The sequence below is a fragment of the Coregonus lavaretus genome (assembly GCF_964263955.1).
Source record: "Coregonus lavaretus genome assembly, chromosome: 9".
NCBI classification, from domain to species: Eukaryota; Metazoa; Chordata; class Actinopteri; order Salmoniformes; family Salmonidae; genus Coregonus; species Coregonus lavaretus.
This window is the reverse complement of record NC_139996.1, coordinates 26,627,094-26,649,192: the sequence shown is the minus strand read 5'-3', so window position 1 is coordinate 26,649,192 and position 22,099 is coordinate 26,627,094. Positions and strand designations below refer to the sequence as shown.

General features: G+C 44.1%; 1 protein-coding gene across 5 annotated transcripts in view; it reads right to left on the bottom strand.

The window, feature by feature from the left end:
- Window positions 1–4,406: 4,406 nt before the first annotated feature.
- LOC311134686 (serine/threonine-protein phosphatase 6 regulatory subunit 2-like) overlaps window positions 4,407–22,099 on the bottom strand; it is a gene marked incomplete at its 5' end in the record, with an annotated part of 24,037 nt that continues 6,344 nt past the window's right edge. For all 5 annotated transcript variants that reach the window (XM_084168438.1, XM_084168439.1, XM_084168437.1 and 2 more), the window contains 13 exons: window positions 4,407–4,691; window positions 4,782–4,892; window positions 8,921–9,143; window positions 9,533–9,618; window positions 9,715–10,036; window positions 10,227–10,390; window positions 10,738–10,862; window positions 11,010–11,064; window positions 11,151–11,248; window positions 11,352–11,429; window positions 19,501–19,586; window positions 19,683–19,798; window positions 22,013–22,077. In XM_084168438.1, coding sequence (XP_084024564.1) covers window positions 4,658–4,691; window positions 4,782–4,892; window positions 8,921–9,143; window positions 9,533–9,618; window positions 9,715–10,036; window positions 10,227–10,390; window positions 10,738–10,862; window positions 11,010–11,064; window positions 11,151–11,248; window positions 11,352–11,429; window positions 19,501–19,586; window positions 19,683–19,798; window positions 22,013–22,077 — 1,563 coding nt within the window. In that variant the 3' untranslated portion in view covers window positions 4,407–4,657. The remainder of the gene's footprint in view (window positions 4,692–4,781; window positions 4,893–8,920; window positions 9,144–9,532; window positions 9,619–9,714; window positions 10,037–10,226; window positions 10,391–10,737; window positions 10,863–11,009; window positions 11,065–11,150; window positions 11,249–11,351; window positions 11,430–19,500; window positions 19,587–19,682; window positions 19,799–22,012; window positions 22,078–22,099) is intronic.

Sequence of the window (22,099 nt, the reverse complement as noted above, 5' to 3'; positions counted from 1 at the left end):
TGTGTGTGTGTGTGTTTAGTTTCGTGTGTGTGTGTGTTTAGTCTCTTGTGTGTATAGTCGTGTGTGTCTATAGTCTCTTGTGTGTGTGTGTGTGTGTGTGTGTATAGTCTCTTGCTTGTGTGTGTGTGTATAGTCTCTTGTTTGTGTGCGTGTGTGTGTAGTCGCTTGTGTGTGTGTGTGTAGTCTCGTGTGTGTGTGTGTGCATAGTCTCGTGTGTGTGTATAGTCTCTTGTGTGGGTATATAGTCTCGTGTGTGTGTGTGTTTTTAGTCTCTTGTGTTTGTGTGTATAGTCTCGTGTGTGTGTGTGTATAGTCTCTTATGTGTGTGCATATAGTATCTCGTGTGTGTGCATATAGTATTGTGTGTGCATATAGTCTTGTGTGTGTGTGTGTATAGTCTTGTGTGTGTGTGTGTGTATAGTCTCTTGTGTGTGTGTGGTTAGTCTCTTGTGTGTGTGTATAGTCTTGTGTGTGTGTGTGTAGTCCTGTGTGTGTGTGTGTGTGTGTGTGTGTGTATAGTCTCGTGTGTATATTCTTGTGTGTGTGTAGTCCTGTGTGTGTGTGTGTAGTCTTGTGTGTGTGTTTTTAGTCTCGTGTGTGTGTATAGTCTTGTGTGTGTATAGTCTCTTGTTTGTGTGCGTGTGTGTGTAGTCTCTTGTTTGTGTGGTCTCTTGTTTGTGTGTGTGTAGTCGCTTGTGTGTGTGTATAGTCTCTTGTGTGTGTGTGTGCATAGTATCTTGTGTGTGTGTGTGTGCATAGTCTCTTGTGTGTGTGTGTGTGTGTATAGTCTCTTGTTTGTGTGTGTATAGGCGTTTGTGTGTGTGTGTGTATAGTCTCGTGTGTGTGTGTGTGTATAGACTTGTGTGTGTGTGTGCATAGTCTCATGTGTGTGTTTTTAGTCTCTTGTGTGTGTGTGTGTTTAGTCTCGTGTGTTTGTGTGCATATAGTCTCTTGTGTGTGTGTATAGTATTTTGTGTGTGTGTGTATAGTCTCGTGTGTATATAGTCTCGTGTGTGTTTTTAGTCTTGTGTGTGATTGTGTGTGAATATAGTCTTGTGTGTGTAGTCTTGTGTGTGTGTGTGTGTTTAGTCTCTTGTGTGTGTGTGTGTGTTTAGTCTCTTGTGTTTTAATGTGTTTAGTCTCTTGTGTGTGTGTATAGTCTTGTGTGTGTGTATAGTCTTGTGTGTGTGTGTGTGTGTGTATAGTCTTGTGTGTGTGTGTATAGTCTCGTGTGTGTATAGACTCGTGTGTGTGTGTATAGTCTCTTGTGTGTGTGTGTTTAGTCTCGTGTGTATATAGTCTCGTGTGTGTGTGTTTTTAGTCTTGTGTGTGTGTATAGTCTTGTGTGTGTGTGTATAGTCTCGTGTGTGTGGGTGTAGTCTCGTGTGTGTATATAGTCTTGTGTGTGTGTGTGTGTGTTTAGTCTCTTGTGTGTGTATAGTCTTGTGTGTGTGTGTGTATAGTCTTGTGTGTGTGTATAGTCTCGTGTGTGTGTGTAGTCTCGTGTGTGTATAGTCTTGTGTGTGTATAGTCTCTTGTGTGTGTATAGTCTCTTGTGTGTGTGGATAGTCTCTTGTGTGTGTGGATAGTCTCGTGTGTGTATATAGTCTCGTGTGTGTGTGTTTTTAGTCTCGTGTGTGTATATAGTCTCGTGTGTGTGTGTTTTTAGTCTCGTGTGTGTGTGTGCATATAGTCTCTTGTGTGTGTGTATAGTCTTGTGTGTGTGTATAGTCTTGTGTGTGTGTATAGTCTCGTGTGTGTGTTTAGTCTCTTATGTGTGTATAGTCTTGTGTGTGTGTGTATAGTCTTGTGTGTGTGTATAGTCTCGTGTGTGTGTGTAGTCTCGTGTGTGTGTATAGTCTCGTGTGTGTATAGTCTTGTGTGTGTATAGTCTTGTGTGTGTGTGTATAGTCTTGTGTGTGTATAGTCTTGTGTGTGTGTGTGTATAGTCTCGTGTGTGTGTGTGTGTGTGTGTTTTTAGTCTCTTGTGTGTGTGTGCATAGTCTCTTGTGTGTGTGTATAGTCTTGTGTGTGTGTATAGTTTCGTGTGTGTGTATATAGTCCTGTGTGTGTGTGTGTGTTTTTAGTCTTGTGTGTGTGTGTGTGTGTGCATATAGTCTTGTGTGTGTGTGTGTGTGTGTGCATATAGTCTTGTTTGTGTGTGTGTATAGTCGTGTGTGTGTGTGTATAGTCTCGTGTGTGTGTGTGCATATAGTCTCTTGTGTGTGTGTATAGTCTTGTGTGTGTGTATAGTCTTGTGTGTGTATAGTCTTGTGTGTGTGTTTAGTCTCTTGTGTGTGTTTAGTCTCTTATGTGTGTATAGTCTTGTGTGTGTGTGTATAGTCTTGTGTGTGTGTGTATAGTCTCGTGTGTGTGTGTAGTCTTGTGTGTATAGTCTCGTGTGTGTATAGTCTTGTGTGTGTGTATAGTCTTGTGTGTGTGTATAGTCTTGTGTGTGTGTGCATAGTCTTGTGTGTGTATAGTATTGTGTGTGTGTGTGTATAGTCTTGTGTCTGTGTGTGTGTTTTTAGTCTCTTGTGTGTGTGTGTGTGCATATAGTCTCTTGTGTGTGTGTATAGTCTTGTGTGTGTGTATAGTTTCGTGTGTGTGTATATAGTCCTGTGTGTGTGTGTGTGTTTTTAGTATTGTGTGTGTGTGTGTGTGTGTGCATATAGTCTTGTGTGTGTGTGTGTGTGTGTGTGTGTGCATATAGTCTTGTGTGTGTGTGTGTGTGTATAGTCGTGTGTGTGTGTGTGTATAGTCTCGTGTGTGTGTGTGTAGTCTCGTGTGTATATAGTCTCGTGTGTGTGTTTTTAGTCTTGTGTGTGTGTGTGTGTGTGTATATATAGTCTCGTGTGTGTGTGTGTTTTTAGTCTCGTGTGTGTGTGTATATAGTCTGTGTGTGTGTATAGTCTCGTGTGTGTGTTTAGTCTCTTGTGTGTGTTTAGTCTCTTGTGTGTGTATAGTCTTGTGTGTGTGTGTATAGTCTTGTGTGTGTGTGTGTGTATAGTCTCGTGTGTGTGTGTAGTCTCGTGTGTATAGTCACATGTGTGTATAGTCTTGTGTGTGTGTGTATAGTCTTGTGTGTATAGTCTTGTGTGTGTGTGTATAGTCTCGTGTGTGTGTGTGTTTTTAGTCTCTTGTGTGTGTGTGTGCATATAGTCTCTTGTGTGTGTGTATAGTCTTGTGTGTGTGTGTATAGTTTTGTGTGTGTGTATATAGTCCTGTGTGTGTGTGTGTGTGTGTTTTTAGTCTTGTGTGTGTGTGCATATAGTCTTGTGTGTGTGTGTGTGTGCATATAGTCTTGTGTGTGTGTGTGTGTATAGTCGTGTGTGTGTGTGTGTAGTCTCGTGTGTATATAGTCTCGTGTGTGTGTTTTTAGTCTTGTGTGTGTGTGTATATAGTCTCGTGTGTGTGTGTGTTTTTAGTCTCGTGTGTGTGTGTATATAGTCTGTGTGTTTTTGTGTGACATCACACAGGCTTTCATCACATCCACAGGACTGCTCTTTTAACCTGAGAATATATCCCAAATCTCCCACAAACACACCCCCACACCCCCACACAAGCACGCACACGAATAGACAGCACAGTAGCAATCAATATTTTCACTACCTGTAATAGTCCACACAGAGAGAGAAAGATAGTGGTTGAATTTCATAATCAGTCTGGATTTTCTATGTTGAAATGATTGAGTCAAATCAATTAAACTAGGAACATTTTTAGAACACATTTTGGCTTTGAGTATCTTACGGACTACTCATTCCCCTTCTCCCCAAGCCTCAGACTTTGCTCTGGGCTGAGGATGTGACTACAGCGGGAGTGGAGTGTCTCGTCTCGCTACTCAACGAAGAGCTTAAGTTAAGTGCAAAAACACCCAGCTGACTACATATAGCTGGATCACACACGTGCGTGTGCACGTGCGCTAGGGCTGCACGATAGCCCCAGAAAATGAATTGCGATTTATTTAACCAAATATTGCGATTTGACTCGTGATAAAGATCAAAACACTTGTTGGAATCATAGAAACACAATGATGTACACTAAGAAGCAAAGTGGAAAGAAGCATCTTTCTTGTTAGAACAATCTGTTGACTGCATTTGACCGAGGAGGAGGAACTGCGCTGCTTGATTGACAGGGGTAGAGTCTTGGTGTGTGTGGGAAGAGGGACGACAGAGTAAACTATAACAACGGACCTTACGCGCGGCATAGAGGCGTTTAAAAATATTGCTTGCAATTTTGGATGTCGAGAATGGACATTGCACATGTCAATATTGCGATGTCGATGTGAATTTGCTTAATTGTGCAGCCCTAACGTGCGCATACACACACACGTCATGTCCCAGTGTGTCGTGTGGTGATGTGATAGGTGTGTAGGAGAGACTACAGCAGAAGGGCAGAGACAAACATCACATGAACCTGTTTATTAGTTGTTGTGTTTAGGAGCTGTGGTCTGGTTTCTGAACTGGCTTTTCTCTTCTGGTTTTTGTCCCTCTCATCCACCGTAGATGTCCTCGACACGGACCAATGACAGGGCAGCACTGCTCACAAATACAGGATGTTGCATGGCATTGTGTTGTTGGGAAGTGGAGTGTGGTTGTGTTAGCTAGGGAATGGAGTGTGTATGTGTGTGAGGTGTGTGTGTCGTGGTAGCGCAGTACTAGGCCAGTCCGTTTGCTGAGGAGGGTGTCTCTCTGTGGGGAGAGTGGAGGGGGTGGTGTCAGTGAAGAAGCAGGTACACAACACAGACAGACAGACAGACAGACAGACAGACACATACTTACTTTGTGACGGTGGCAGGCCGATCTGTGAGAGGAGCAGCGGTGGCATTAAGCAGGTCTCCTCTACCCATCACCCTCTCTTTCTCCTTTTCCTTCTCTTTCATGTCAGCCTCACTGTAAAAGTAGAAAGGCACAACTAAGAACATCTTGGTTGTGTCTCAAATCGCAGCCTATTTCTTGTATAGGGCACTATTATTAGACAGAGCCCTATGTGGCAGGCCTATGTGGTTCTGGCCAAAAGTAGTGCACTATATAGGATTTTCGAGCCTATTCAGATTTGCCCCTAGTAGACCTCAGCACAGACCTAGAGTAGAGAGGCATAGTGATTGGGTCAGAGAGGAACGGAGGGATGCCCATCCAAAGGTCAGAGGTCACAAACATACAGTTAGTTATCATGCAGTTGCACACAAAGTTCAATGCCTTATTAGCAGAATTCACCTGTGGCTAACACACACTAGGTCGTTGGTTTTTGGTCTGCAAAGTGTTGTACACTTTGTAACAAACTCCCAATGCTACAAACTCCACAGGCAACACACTGTGGTTGTAGACCTCATACACTACATGAGGCGGCGAGGGGAGGAAATGGGGGAGTGGATAAGAGAGGATAGGGAATGAGGGAGTAGAGGAGAGGAAGAAACGACTGGGGGAAAGATGAGAGTAGGAAAGGAAAAGAGTTGGGAGGACAGATTAGGAAAGAATGAGTATTGGGAGGGTGGGAAGGAGAGAAGGTAAGATCAGAGGAGTGGTGTGGACAGTAAGGCAGGGAGGGGAATAAATTCAGACCCGGCACCACGTTTTTTCATGGATGTAATAGTAAAGACCATAGGCAGCTCGTGAGTTTCAAGTTTGGGGAAGCTTACAATTTATCCTACCATTTCTACCGATCTGCGTGCCAGTTATGATTATTTTTATATGTGTATATTCGTGGAACAGTAAAATTTCGATAATAACGTTTTCGTTTCTCAAAATCATTTTCACGTGGTTAATCATAAAAATCTCAAAATTAAAATTCAACTATTGGGAGAGCAATAGCCTCTGCCATACGGACATATTGATCCACTGTGATCCACTGGCGGCTAAAGAAATGAGAGCATAGAACTCAGAGATGCAGGAGTAGGCCTATAACTTCCATCGTCAACTAAGTCAAATACATAGGCCTAAAGCCGACAAATAAAAACAGTAGAAAATATCCTGATGAAAATTCTGGTTCTTTCAATCACATTCATCTCTCTGTTCCGCCTCCCTTTCTATCTGTCTTGACTTGAACTATTGCTAGTGAAGTGCAACATTGTAGGGCGGCAGGTAGTCTAGCGGTTAAGATCGTTGGGCCAGTAACCAAAAGGTTGCTGGTTCGAATCCCCAAGCCGACTAGGTGAAAACTCTGTCAATTTGCCCATGAACAAGGCACTTAACCCTAATTGCTCCTGTAAGTCCCTCTGGATAAGAGCATCGGCTAAATGACTCATCACTTGTTCTGGCCAGAGGCTGTCGCTAGCGAACTTGCAACATTGTATCAACTAGCCTATTCCGGGCCCGGAGAGTTTCCTGCGCCAGTGAGCTCGGGACAGAAAGCTGTTTTTATGACGTTTCCACTGGGATCATTAGATCGTGATATTTTGCTCTTTCACACCGCTTGGTGATTAGCAAGGCTGGGAGTGTTGGAAATATTTTTCAGATACTGAGGAACTATCATTCACAATGGATGTTAAAAAAACAGACTTCGTTGACTTGTATGAGTTGAAGAAAAAATTAGTGGTGTACATGGTGAGTTAAGACAATCACTTTCCTACATATGCATGCATTCTGGAGAGATACTCACCATAGCTTTGCCACACCCCCCTCCCCTTCTTCTTGATGCAACATTTTAAATTATACTCAAGACACATCTTCACACATATTTTAGATGCTTTTCACTGAGAGCTGCAACTCAATCAGCTAAACCCATTACCACGCGCACTACCCAAATCGCAGGCTTCCCAAACACACTTGTGATTTTAAACAATCCACAGCAATTAAAATAATAATAACAAGATAATTATCCTCTGTGGCTAAGTCATGCTCCCTGGTGAAGTATTTTGAATGATTTTATTTAGACAGGAGTAATTATATAATTTTGGCGAAACATCAATTTACTTTAGGGCAATCCAGCATCCTAACAGTGCAGTGTGCACCCGCCAACTTTCCTTTCCAATTCGCAAGAGGATGAAACCAGAGATCTGTACATAATGACGAGATGCCCATGTCTCCACCCTAACAATGGGAGTCTTTGTACCAAAGGCGGGAAGGCAGGTGACAAGCTTAGGTCTGTATATTATTCCCATATAAATGAATTGGGCTTATTCTGGACTGGGCTTATTCTGGACTGATTTTGGCAAGAGTGAGCCCTCTCGCTTCGCTTCTTCCTCTCTGCTGAAACTATATTTACATTTACATTTTAGTCATTTAGCAGACGCTCTTATCCAGAGCGACTTACAGTTAGTGAGTGCATACATAATTGTTTTATTTTTCATACTGGCCCCCCGTGGGAATCGAACCCACAACCCTGGCGTTGCAAACGCCATGCTCTACCAACTGAGCTACATCCCTGCCGGCCATTCCCTCCCCTACCCTGGACAACGCTGGGCCAATTGTGCGCCGCCCCATGGGTCTCCCGGTCACGGCCAGCTACGACAGAGCCTGGATTCGAACCAGGATCTCTACTGGCACAGCTAGCACTGCGATGCAGTGCCTTAGACCACTGCGCCGCTCGGGAGATGTATATCACCGGAGAAAGCATCAGAGCGAGCGAAACAGCGCACCTCTATATGTAGCCCATGTATCTGATGCTCTCCAGAAATAGTATGACATGCCATACTCTTTTGGTCCAGACAGCATCAGATACATCGTCTACACGAACTAAGACAGAGGGGCGCCGTTTCGCTCACTCGGATGCTTTAAACTAAGATTGATGAGTCTTTCTGTTGGCGCACTTCTCGGTCAAATAAATGATCAATATTGTATTTGGAAGGGCAAAGAGGTACGGCTCCCTAAGGCCCCCCCATAACGCCGGCCCTGAACATACTGCACTACTAAACAGAGAAACAGTGGGTGTGAGTACAGTGCATTCGGAAAGTATTCAGACCTTCACTTTTTCCACATTTTGTTACGTTACAGCCTTATTCTAAAATGGATTAAATAAAACAAATTGTGTCAGACCCTTTGCTATGAGAATCGAAAGTGAGCTCAGGTGCATCATGTTTCCATTGAACTTCAATCAAGTTGTAGAAACATCTCAAGGGAGTCCACCTGTGGTAAATTCAATTGATTGGGCATGATTTGGAAAGGTCCCACAATTGACAGTGCATGTCAGAGCAAAAACCAAGCCATGAGGTCGAAAGAATTGTCCGTAGAGCTCAGAGACAGGATTGTGTCGAGGCACAGCTCTGGGGAAGGGTACCAAAGGATTTCTGCACCATTGAAGGTCCCCAAAAACACTGTGGCCTCGATGGGAGAACCTTCCCGAAGGACAACCATCTCTTCAGCACTCCACCAATCAGGCCTTTTTGGTAGACTGGCCAGACGGAAGCCACTCCTCAGGCACATGACAGCCCGCTTGGAGTTTGCCAAAAGGCACCTAAAGGACTCTCAGACCATGAGAAACAAGATGATCTGGTATGATGAAACCAAGATTGAACTATTTGGCCTGAATGCCAAGTGTCACGTCTGGAGGAAACCTGACACCATCCCTACGGTGAAGCATGGTGGTGGCAGCATCATGCTGTGGGAATGTTTTTCAGCGGCAGGGACTGGGGGAGTAGTCAGGATTGAGGGAAAGATGAACGGAGCCAGGACAATGAACCTAAGCACACAGCCAAGACAACTCAGGAGTGGCTTCGGGACAAGTCTCTGAATGTCCTTGGCGCTTCAACAAAGTCCTGAGTAAAGGGTCTGAAAACGTATGTAAATGTGATTTCAGTTTTTTATTTTTTATACATTTTCAAAAATGTCAAAAAACCTGTTTTTGGTTTGTAATTATGGGGTGTTTTGTGTAGATTAATGAGGGGGGAAAAACTATTTTAATCCATTTTAGAATAAGGCTGTCACATAACAAAATGTGGAAAAAGTGAAGGGGTCTGAATTCTTTCCGAATACACAGTATATACCTGGTGCCAGCTCTCTCGTTCTTGGCATCCATGGTAAGTCTGATGGTCTCCAGTCCAGCGGTTGTGACAATGGTCTCTGTAGTGACCATTTCCTTGGATACCATCTCCATAGTAACAGATTCAGTCTTTTCCTCCTCTTCCTCGCTGTCTGAGCCTCCTGATGAAGAGGTGTCTGATGCTACCAGGGGAGCCTTCCTCGCCACACAAACACTCCACACACACGCTGCAGAGAAAACACACACACGGTTATACAAACATGCTCTGCAAAGTGAACATACTTTGCATTAAGAACACCTGCTCTTTCCATGACAGACTGACCAGCTATTATCCCTTATTGATGTCACTTGTTAAATCCACTTCAAATCAGTTAGATGAAGGGGAGGAGACAGGTTAAAGAAGGATTTTTAAGTCTTGAGAAAATTGAGACATGGATTGGGTATATTGGGTACGCTTTCGACACCTTGTGGAGTCCATGCCCCGACGAATTGAGGCTGTTTTGAGGACAAAAGGGGTGCAACTCAATATTAGGAAGGTGTTTCTAATATTTCATACACTCAGTGTACACACACACACACACAACTCACAATGCAGGAAGAACACACACAGACTTACGGTTCTTTCCCTGGCTGGGTTTGGTTTTGTCTGACCCACAGATCTCTGAGTTCACTGGAGAAGTGCACCTCAGACCTGTCTCTGAACTGAACACACACACACACACACACACGTCAGAATATAAACCTATACATGAGCAGCAGAAGGTTCAAAAAGACAGGCTGAAACGTGGCTACACTCACCAGCAAAAGGGCTGAAAATCAGTGAATTTGGCCCAGCCCTTCTCAGCCTCTGTAGTTACGGGCTGGGGGGCAGGGCTTCCCCATGCGTCCACGCCCACTCCAGGCTTGGGGGCGGGGGTAGTCCATGGATCCACACCCACTCCAGGCTTGGGGGCAGGGCTACCCCATGGGTCTACACCCACTCCAGGCTTGGGGGCGGGGCTACCCCATGGGTCTACACCCACTCCAGGCATGGGGGCGGGGCTACCCCATGGGTCCATGTCCACTCCAGATGAGGGGGAGTTAAAGTTCACCTCCCCGAAACTAGCCGCCCAGCCAGGGCCTGAGAAAAGACAACTCAGAGCTGAGCACCAGACACACACAAACAAAACAGGCAGAAGGATAAATATATACTACCACAGCAACACACAACCAAAGAAAATTATAACTACACACAACCACAAAAACACTCCAAAGCAAACCCATGAAATACTCAAACACAAACAGACCTGGGTTCAAATAGTCATTCTTACTCTGTGCAGTCTCTGTCTGGCTGATGTTCTTGCTGTGTTCAGTCTGACCTGTGACCTCATTAGGCACCTCACCTTCATCTGTGTCAGAACCTGTTGACCTATCAGGAGTATCGCTCACCCCATCACTCTGAGCCGATCCAACAGACGTATGCGGCCCCCCAAACCTGAGAGACCAAGAGAGGGAGCATTACTTGTGTGTGTCTGCATATAGATCTGCTATCTAAATATGATCACTCTGTTGTCACAAATAATTTTCCTGAGCAGCAGGAAATGCACATTCTATTGTATTCATGGTTTAAAAAGGCTTCTAAAGTTTGTAATTTCCACTTTAAAATGTCAGATTAGATTTTCCCTAACGAAAAATGTATCAACCCATACAAACATTTCCATTAAGTATAATCCTGCTGTGAGAAGCAGCTTCAAATTAAGATAGCATATCTGTAGGCCTATGTGTGTGTGTGTGTGTACCTGGTCCTGGTGTGTTGTATTGTTAATCTGAGTTTGTGTGTACCTGGTCCTAGACTTGGTGTGCGTGGTATAGTTGATCTCTCTCTCCTCCCAGATGTCTTCCTCCTCGCTGTCATCAAACAACTGGATCTTCTCCTTAGTGCAGGCCTCAAATGCTGCAGTCTTAGCCTGTGAGCGCACGCACACACGCACAACAATGTATGCGTATAGATTCCATGCATGACTGTACTCTTAGACCAGTTTAGATAATGACAAACAGTGAATTTCAAAAATGGAAGCACCTAGGAGGTAGAGGCTATTGACTCAGTCACTCACAGTGTCCTCTGTGTCCACGTTGAAGTTGATCTCTGTGATCCGGACAAAGGTGGCGCTGCAGCACAGAACATACACACTCAGTCACAATCAAGTCAGACCCACTTAAGAGGATTAACTTGATGTTGCATGTTTGCGTCTTACTTGATGTTGTCGCCGTGTTCTGAGAACTCGTCGTCATTGAAGCCAAACTGATCCACAAAGTTAGCAGTCATCTGCTGGATCTGGTAGTCTGAGAATGTCTGGAAGATAGCAGCCATATAAAACAGAACTGGATTATGGTAGCTACCAGGACAGAGTAGGAGCAGTAGATTACTATCTGTAAATACGTGTGTGTGTGTGTACCTGTTGCAGTGACAACTCTTTGGGGAAGGGACTCTGTCTGTCATCGTCTTCACTGGAGGAGCGCAGGTTGTGAGACACCTGGAACACAGAGGCCAGGGGTTTTACATGTGTATGTACACTGAACAAAACTAGAAACACAACATGTAAAGTGTTGGTCCCATATTTCATGAGCTGAAATAAAAGATCCCAGAATCATTCCACACGCACAAAAAGCTTATTTCTCTCAAATGTTGTGCACAAATTTGTTTACATCCCTGACTTTTAAGCAGGTCAACATTCACAAGGCCGCAGGGCCAGACGGATTACCAGGACGTGTACTCCGAGCATGTGCTGACCAACTGGCAAGTGTCTTCACTGACATTTTCAACATGTCCCTGACTGAGTCTGTAATACCAACATGTTTCAAGCAGACCACCATAGTCCCCGTGCCCAAGGTCTCTAAGATAACCTGCCTAAATGACTACCGACCCGTAGCACTGACGTCTGTAGCCATGAAGTGCTTTGAAAGGCTGGTCATGGCTCACATCAACAGCATTATCCCAGAAACCCTAGACCCACTCCAATTTGCATACCGCCCCAACAGATCCACAGATGATGCAATCTCTATTGCACTCCACACTGCCCTTTCCCACCAGGCTCTGTCGTAGCCGGCCGCGACCGGGAGACCCATGGGGCGGCGTGCAATTGGCCCAGCGTCGTCCAGGGTAGGGGAGGGAATGGCCGGCAGGGATGTAGCTCAGTTGATAGAGCATGGCGTTTGCAATGCCAGGGTTGTGGGTTCGATTCCCACAGGGGGTATGAAAAAAAAAAATGTATGCACTAACTGTAAGTCGCTCTGGATAAGAGCGTCTGCTAAATGACTAAAATGTAAATGTAAAAAATGGACGGGCCGCCCCCAGGAGGTAAGGGTAGGTAACAACACATCTGCCACACTGATCCTCAACACGGGGGCCCCTCAGGGGTGCGTGCTCAGTCCCCTCCTGTACTCCCTGTTCACCCATGACTGCATGGCCAGGCACGACTCCAACACCATCATTAAGTTTGCCGACGACACAACAGTGGTAGGCCTGATCACCGACAACGATGAGACAGCCTATAGGGAGGAGGTCAGAGACCTGGCCGTGTGGTGCCAGGATAACAACCTCTCACTCAACGTGACCAAGACAAAGGAGATGATTGTGGACTACAGGAAAAAAAGAGGACTGAGCACGCCCCCATTCTCATCGACGGGGCTGTAGTGGAACAGGTTGAGAGCTTCAAGTTCCTTGGTGTCCACATCACCAACGAACTATCATGGTCCAAACACACCAAGACAGTCGTGAAGAGGGCACGACAAAGCCTATTCCCCCTCAGGAGACTGAAAAGATTTGGCATGGGTCCTCAGATCCTCAAAAAATTCTACAGCTGCACCATCGAGAGCATCCTGACTGGTTGCATCACCGCCTGGTATGGCAACAGCTTGGCCTCCGACCGCAAGGCACTACAGAGGGTAGTGCGTACGGCCCAGTACATCACTGGGGCCAAGCTTCCTGCCATCCAGGACCTCTATACCAGGTGGTGTCAGAGGAAGGCCCTCAAAATTGTCAAAGACTCCAGCCACCCTAGTCATAGACTGTTCTTTCTGCTACCGCACGGCAAGCGGTACCGGAGTGCCAAGTCTAAGTCCAAAAGACTTCTCAACAGCTTCTACCCCCAAGCCATAAGACTCCTGAACAGCTAATCATGGCTACCCGGACTATTTGCACTGCCCCCCACACCCCATCCTTTTACGATGCTGCTACTCTGTTAATTATTTATACATAGTCACTTTAACTCTACCCACATGTACATATTACTTCAACTACCTCAACTAGCCGGTGCCCCCGCACATTGACACTGCACCGGTACCCCCCTGTATATATACCCTCCCTACTGTTATTTTATTTTACTTCTGGTCTTTTTTTCTCAACACTTACTTTTTTGTTTAAAATAAATGCACTGTTGGTTAAGGGCTGTAAGTAAGCATTTCACTGTAATGTCTGCACCTGTTGTATTCGGCGCATGTGGCCAATAAAATTTGATTTGATTTGTTAGTGAACATTTCTCCTTTGCCAAGATAATCCATCCACCTGACAGGTGTGGCATATCAAGAAGCTGATTAAACAGCATGATCATTACACAGGTACATCTTGTGCTGGGGACAATAAAAGGCCACTAAAATGTGCAGTTTTGTCACACAACACAATGCCACAGATGTCTCAAGTTTGGAGGGAGCGCACAATTGGCATGCTTACTGCAGGAATGTCCACCAGAGCTGTTGCCAGATAATTTAATGTTAATTTCTCTACCATAAGACGCCTCCGTCATCGTTTTACAGACTTTGGCAGTACGTCCAACCGGCCTCACATTCGCAGACCACGTGTAACCACGCCAGCCCAGGACCTCCACACCCGGCTTCCTCACCTGCTGGATCATCTGAGACCATCCACCCGGACAGTGTATCTGTATGTAATGAAGCCCTTTTGTGGGGAAAAACTCATTCGGATTGGCTGGGCCTGGCTCCCCAGTGGGTGGGCCTGACTCCCAAGTGGGTGGGTCTATGCCCTTCCAGGCCCACCAATGGCTGTGCTCCTGCCCAGTCAAGTGAAATACATTGATTAGGTCCAAATGTATTTATTTCAATTGACTGATTTCCTTATATGAACTGAAATTGTTGCGTTTATATTTTTGTTCAGTATATTTGATGGTGTGTGTACGCAGAGTTTCCTCTTTATTAATTTAACTGCTAAATTGTTGCAACCACTGCAACAAAAACACATATTTATATATACACATTTTAATATACACACATACACAGTGCATTCGGAAAGTACTCCGACCCATCGACTTTTTCCACATTTTGTTATGTTACAGCCTTATACTAAAATTGATTAAATTATTAATTTTTTTCATCAATCTACACACAATACCCCATAACAACATAGCAAAAACAGGTTTTAGAAATGTTTGCAAATGTTTAAGAAATACTAAAATGAAATAATACAATTACATAAATATTCAGACCCTTTACTCAGTACTTTGTTAAGGCAACTTTTGCAGCGATTACAGCCTTGAGTCTTCTTGGGTATGACGCTACAAGCTTGGCACAACTGTATTTGGGGAGTTTCTCCCATTCTTCTCTGCATATCCTCTCAAGCTCTGTCAGGTTGGATGAGGAGTGTCGCTGCACAGCTATTTTCAGGTCTCTCCAGAGATGTTTGATCGGGTTCAAGTCCGGGCTCTGGCTATGCCACTCAAGGACATTCAGAGACTTGTCCCGAAGCCACTCCTGAGTTGTCTTGGCTGTGTGCTTAGGTTCACCTTCCAACAGGACAACGACCCTTCGACCCAGTTGGAGTTCCTGAGCGCTCTGGAGCAGGTTTTCATCAAGGATCTCTCTGTACTTTGCTCCGTTCATCTTTCCCTCGATCCTGACTAGTCTCCCAGTCCCTGCCGCTGAAAAACTTCCCTGGAGCATGATGCTGCCACCACCATGCTTCACCGTAGGGATGGTGCCAGGTTTCCTCCAGACGTGATGCTTGGCATTCAGGCCAAATAATTCAATCTTGGTTTCATCAGACCAGCGAACCTTGTTTCTCATGGTCAGAGTCCTTTAGGTGCCTTTTGGCAAACCTCAAGTGGGCTGCCATGCCTTTTACTAAGGAGTGGCTTCCATCTGGCCACTCTACCATAAAGGCCTGATTGGTGGAGTGCTGCAGAGATGGTTGTCCTTCTGGAAGGTTCTCCCATCTTCACAGAGGAACTCTGGAGCTCTGTCAGCGACCATCGGGTTCTTGGTCACCTCCCTGACCAAGGCCCTTCTCCCCCGATTGCTCAGTTTGGCCGGGCGGCTAACTCCAGGAAGAGTCTTGGTGGTTCCAGACTTCTTCCATTTAAGAATGATGGAGGCCACTGTCTTCTCGGGGACCTTCAATGCTGCAGTAATGTTTTACCTTGACACAATCCTGTCTCGGAGCACTACAGAAAATTACTTCGACCTCAAGGCTTGATTTTTGCTCTGAGATGCACTGTCAACTGTGGGACCTTATATAATCAGGTGTGTGCCTTTCAAAATCAAGTTCAATCAATTGAATTTACCACAGGTGGACTCCAATCAAGTTGTAGAAACATCTCAAGGATGATCAATGGAAACAGGATGCACCAGAGCTCAATTTCGAGTCACATAGCAAAAGGGTGTGAAACCTTATTTACATAAGTAATGTTTTCTGTTTTTAATAAATTCGCAATAATTTCTAAAAAACGTTTCGCTTTGTCATTATGGGATATTGTGTGTCGATCAGGATTTTTATTTATTTTAATACATTTTAGAATAAGGCTGTAACGTAACAAAATGTGGATCCTTTCCGAATGCACTGTATGCATGTATGTATGTATGTATGTATGTATGTATGTATGTATGTATGTATGTATGTATGTATGTATGTATGTATGTATGTATACATATATACACAAAGTTGAAGTCGGAAGTTTACATACACCTTAGCCAAATACATTTAAACTCAGTTTTTCACAATTCCTGACATTTAATCCTAGTAAACATTCCCTGTCTTAGGTCAGTTAGGATCACCACTTTATTTTAAGAATGTGAAATGTCAGAATAATGGTAGAGAGAATGATTTATTTCAGATTTTATTTCTTTCATCACATTCCCAGTGGGTCAGAAGTTTACATACACTCAATTAGTATTTGGTAGCATTGCCTTTAAATTGTTTAACTTGGGTCAAACGTTTTGGGTAGCCTTCCACAAGCTTCCCACAATAAGTTGGGTGAATTTTGGCCCATTCCGCCTGACAGAGCAGGTGTAACTGAGTCAGGGTTTTAGGCCTCCTTGCTCGCACACACCTTTACAGTTCTGCCCACAAATGTTCTATAGGATTGAGGTCAGGGCTTTGTGATGGCCACTCCAATACCTTGACTTTGTTGTCCTTAAGCCATTTTGCCACAACTTTGGAAGTATGCTTGGGGTCATTGTCCATTTGGAAGACCCATTTGCGACCAAGCTTTAACTTCCTGACTGATGTCTTGAGATGTTGCTTCAATATATCCACATCATTTTCCTTCCTCATCATGCCATCTATTTTGTGAAGTGCACCAGTCCCTCCTGCAGCAAAGCATCCCCACAGCATGATGCTGCCACTCCCGTGCTTCACGGTTGGGATGGTGTTCTTCGACTTGCAAGCGACCCCCTTTTTCCTCCAAACATAACGATGGTCATTATGGCCAAACAGTTCTATTTTTGTTTCATCAGACCAGAGTACATTTCTCCAAAAAGTACGATCTTTGTCCCCATGTGCAGTTGCAAACCGTAGTCTGGCTTTTTAATGGCGGTTTTGGAGCAGTGGCTTTTTCCTTGCTGAGCAGCCTTTCAGGTTATGTCGATATAGGACTTGTTTTACTGTGGATATACAGTGGGTAGAACAAGTATTTGATACACTGCTGATTTTGCAGGTTTTCCTACTTACAAAGCATGTAGAGGTCTGTAATTTTTATCATAGGTACACTTCAACTGTGAGAGAAAATCACATTGTATGATTTTTAAGTAATTAATTTGCATTTTATTGCATGACATAAGTATTTGATACATCAGAAAAGCAGAACTTAATATTTGGTACAGAAACCTTTGTTTGCAATTACAGAGATCATACGTTTCCTGTAGGTCTTGACCAGGTTTGCACACACTGCAGCAGGGATTTTGGCCCACTCCTCCATACAGACCTTCTCCAGATCCTTCAGGTTTCGGGGCTGTCGCTGGGCAATACAGACTTTCAGCTCCCTCCAAAGATGTTCTATTGGGTTCAGGTCTGGAGACTGGCTAGGCCACTCCAGGACCTTGAGATGCTTCTTACGGAGCCACTCCTTAGTTGCCCTGGCTGTGTGTTTCGGGTCGTTGTCATGCTGGAAGACCCAGCCACGACCCATCTTCAATGCTCTTACTGAGGGAAGGAGGTTGTTGGCCAAGATCTCGCGATACATGGCCCCATCCATCCTCCCCTCAATATGGTGCAGTCGTCCTGTCGCCTTTGCAGAAAAGCATCCCCAAAGAATGATGTTTCCACCTCCATGCTTCACGGTTGGGATGGTGTTCTCGGGGTTGTACTCATCCTTCTTCTTCCTCCAAACACGGCGAGTGGAGTTTAGACCAAAAAGCTCTATTTTTGTCTCATCAGACCACATGACCTTCTCCCATTCCTCCTCTGGATCATCCAGATGGTCATTGGCAAACTTCAGACGGGCCTGGACATGCGCTGGCTTGAGCAGGTGGACCTTGCATGCGCTGCAGGATTTTAATCCATGACGGTGTAGTGTGTTACTAATGGTTTTCTTTGAGACTGTGGTCCCAGCTCTCTTCAGGTCATTGACCAGGTCCTGCCGTGTAGTTCTGGGCTGATCCCTCACCTTCCTCATGATCATTGATGCCCCACAAGGTGAGATCTTGCATGGAGCACCAGACCGAGGGTGATTGACTGTCATATTGAACGTCTTCCATTTTCTAATAATTGCGCCAACAGTTGTTGCCTTCTCACAAAGCTGCTTGCCTATTGTCCTGTAGCCCATCCCAGCCTTGTGCAGGTCTACAATTTTATCCCTGATGTCCTTACACAGCTCTCTGGTCTTGGCCATTGTGGAGAGGTTGGAGTCTGTTTGATTGAGTGTGTGGACAGGTGTCTTTTATACAGGTAACGAGTTCAAACAGGTGCAGTTAATACAGGTAATGAGTGGAGAACAGGAGGGCTTCTTAAAGAAAAACTAACAGGTCTGTGAGAGCCGGAATTCTTACTGGTTGGTAGGTGATCAAATACTTACGTCATGCAATAAAATGCAAATTAATTACTTAAAAATCATACAATGTGATTTTCTGGATTTTTGTTTTAGATCCCGTCTCTCACAGTTGAAGTGTACCTATGATAAAAATTACAGACCTCTACATGCTTTGAAAGTAGAAAAACCTGCAAAATCGGCAGTGTATCAAATACTTGTTCTCCCCACTGTAGATACTTTTGTACCTGTTTCCTCCAGCATCTTCACAAGGTCATTTGCTGTTGTTCTGTGATTGATTTGAACTTTTCGCACCAAAGTACGTTCATCTCTAGGAGACAGAGTGCGTCTCCTTCCTGAGCGGTATGACGGCTGCGCGCTCCCATGGTGTTTATACTTGCTTACTATTGTTTGTACAGATGAACGTGGTACCTTCAGGCGTTTGGAAATTGCTCCCAAGGATAAACCAGACTTGTGGAGGTCTACACATTTTTTCTGAGGTCTTGGCTGATTTCTTTGGATTTTCCCATGATGTCAAGCAAAGAGGCACAGAGTTTGAAGGTAGGCCTTGAAATACATCCACAGGTACACCTCCAATTGACTCCAATTATGTCAATTAGCTTATCAGAAGCTTGTAAAGCCATGACATCATTTCTGGAATTTTCCAAGCTGTTTAAAGGCACAGTCAACTTAGTGTATGTAAACTTCTGACCCACTGGAATTGTGATACAGTGAATTATAAGTGAAATAATCTGTCTGTAAACAATTGTTGGAAAAAGTACTTGTGTCATGCACAAAGTAGATGTCCTAACCGACTTGCCAAAACTATAGTTTGTTAACAAGACATTTGTGGAGTGGTTGATAAACGAGTTTTAATGACTCCAACCTAAGTGTATGTAAACTTCCGACTTCAACTGTATATATACACATTTTAGTCATTTAGCAGACGCTCTTATCCAGAGCGACTTACAGTTAGTGAGTGCATGCATTTTTCATATATATAACCCAGCCCTTTCGTGCCACCGCCAGCTATTGCGCTCATATATATATATATATATATATATATATATATATATATATATATGAAAAATGCATGCACTCACTAACTGTAAGTCGCTCTGGATAAGAGCGTCTGCTAAATGACTAAAATGTAAAATGTGTATATATACAGTTGAAGTCGGAATATATATCTGCTGAGACGCGCTTTTAGATGGATAGTCGTTGGCTTAATGACTGGAAGTCCCCCGCTTGTAGCAATGCACCCCCCCCAACCCCGGCTACCTTGCCACCACTGCTGAAAAAAAAAAACCTAGGGGAAACACTGGTGTGCGTTTGTGTGAGCAGGTATGGGTACCAGGTCTACAGTGTTCTTCCTGTTGGTCTCTGTCAGGGCCTGGTCTACAAAGCTCTCCCAGCGCCCCTTGCAATCCGTAGGCAGCTCTGCAACACAGACAGTAGAGAGCTTCACACATACACACATTTATTCTACAATAGGTTTGCTATGCCCGTAGGCCTAAGTAACACACACAGCCCTACCTGTAATGAGGCTGCTGATCTGGGTGTGTACTGGTCCTTTCTCCATGTTACAGACTACAGTATTGGCGATCCTTGTCAGGTGACCCATGTAGCCTCTCCTCATTCCCCCCTCTGCCCTGAGAACACACACGTTCGTGACAAAATGTAACACGCACAATTACATTTATAAACGTTAACACTACACTCGTGACACACTATTACACATCAATCACAGATGACAAAACAGGAGCAAAAACAGCTGAACTGTTGAACTTTAACAGTTTGAGGGCTCTATTTTTAACAAACCTAACGCAGTGGTAAATCTAAGCACTGGCGGTAGCGCAATAGGTCCAGGGTGTGTCAGAAATATTTTTTGCTATTTTCACAGAGGGAATTATGAGCGCAATAGCTGGCGGTGGCGCGAAAGGGCTGGGTTTTCATGAATAAACAAGTTGTCGGTGTGATGAGGGCTTGGCTTCCTTGGCTTAATATCGCATGCGTTTTGTTTCAAGTTCTGTAGGTTATTGATGGTATTTGCATTGTCATCAACTCCAATTTGGAGTATTCTCATCCTGGCCCATTGTGGATTGATACTACAGTTTATTAAATAGCATAGGCTACAGTAACAAGTAATAGCAACAGTAAAAAACACAACAGCCAGTGTTTGCTCAACAGCCTATGTTTTCAACATTGCAATTCCCTTCAACGAGCCTAGCCAAGCCTGCTTGTCTTTATGCATTGCACGTCTCCTAAAATAAAAAATACTAGGCTCCCATACATTTTATGTGTGAGGCACATTTTCAATATGCTAAATATAGTCTAGGCCTACCGTTGATACTGCATTTTAGGACGGAATAATTTAATTAACTCTGGAGAAGTGAGTCTTTGGTCACCGCATGAGAGATTGGCACTCTTTGGAGATGGATACTTGAAAAACGAAATCAAGTATGCAGGTAGGAATGTGTGTGTACAGTGAGGGAGAAAAGTATTTGAACCCCTGCTGATTTTGCCCACTGACAAAGAAATGATCAGTCTATAATTTTAATGGTAGGTTAAATTTGAACAGTGAGACAGAATAACAACAAAAAAATCCAGAAATACGCATGTCAAAAATGTTATAAATTGATTTGTATTTTAATGAGGGAAATAAGTATTTGACCCCCTCTCAATCAGAAAGATTTCTGGCTCCCAGGTGTCTTTTATACAGGTAACGAGCTGAGATTAGGAGCACACTCTTAAAGGGAGTGCTCCTAATCTCAGTTTGTTACCTGTATAAAACGTACAAAATCAGCAGGGGATCAAATACTTTTTTCCCCTCACTGTATGTTTTAGGATGTGCAGTATATTTTCAATTCAAGGCACTCCGACAAATAGACCTTTTAAACTCCTTTTATGGATAGGCTACTTTGCAAGGCCAGGGTAAAAAAGACAACGCATTGCTGTTGAACCAGCCTTGGTAGCCTCGAGTAAGGGTAGCCTATGGAGGGCTTGATATGAAACAGAAAACAAGCAATCTGTTTATTAAAACACCAACAATATTTCTAAATAGGATGGGGTCAGAAGCATGATATCATAAATCGCTTCTCTCGTTCCATGGCACGGTGTGCACACGTAGGCCTGAATGTCTTTACGCATTACATTCACACGTCTATACAAAATATTAGGCACCTGTCAATTGTATCATTGCCTATGTGCGAGGCAGATTCTCAAAAACATCTGCCATTGATATGGCATTAGATGAGGACTGAATAGTTTGGAGGAGCGTGTTTTTGGTAATAGGATGAAGGGCGCTCTTTGAAAATGGGGATGGATAGCATGATGGCAAAATCCTCATATTTCAAAGCACTCTCAGTAGACCATTTAAAAGCCTTTATTCATAGGCTACTTGGCTAATGGCCAGGATAAAAATATGCACCTATACAATGCTGCTAAACCAACTTTGATTAAGGGGAGGGTAGGATATGCTTGGTTTTTAAATGAAATGTGGGGAAATCAATAGTTTTAGTATGTTTCTAAATACGAGATACACCTGGTAAGGCTGCACTTCCACTCTCAAAATCCATGCCATTATCAATTGCGTTACCCTTAAGACCTGCTTTTTGTGGTTCTTCCCATTAGCGCTACATGAAATTGTCACTTTTGCGCTTCTTTTTAAGGACACACCTCAAATATTGCCACCCCTCCCACCTCAGCGAAAGCGAGCTAATGTTAGACAGGTAAATTGTCGAACCTGGCGTACGGCTGGAAAATGCCACTGCGGCAGTTTTTACATGACGAAATTGCAAACTAATGTGCGTTTGACACTTGTGCCTCCTTAGTGCCAGCAGAAAATAGAGCCCTGAGTGTCTTACTGAGTCTTATCATTCTCCTCCCAGGCCTCCAATATCCTCTGAACCAGACGACAGTCCTGAAACAACTACAGATGAAGAGAAAGAGAG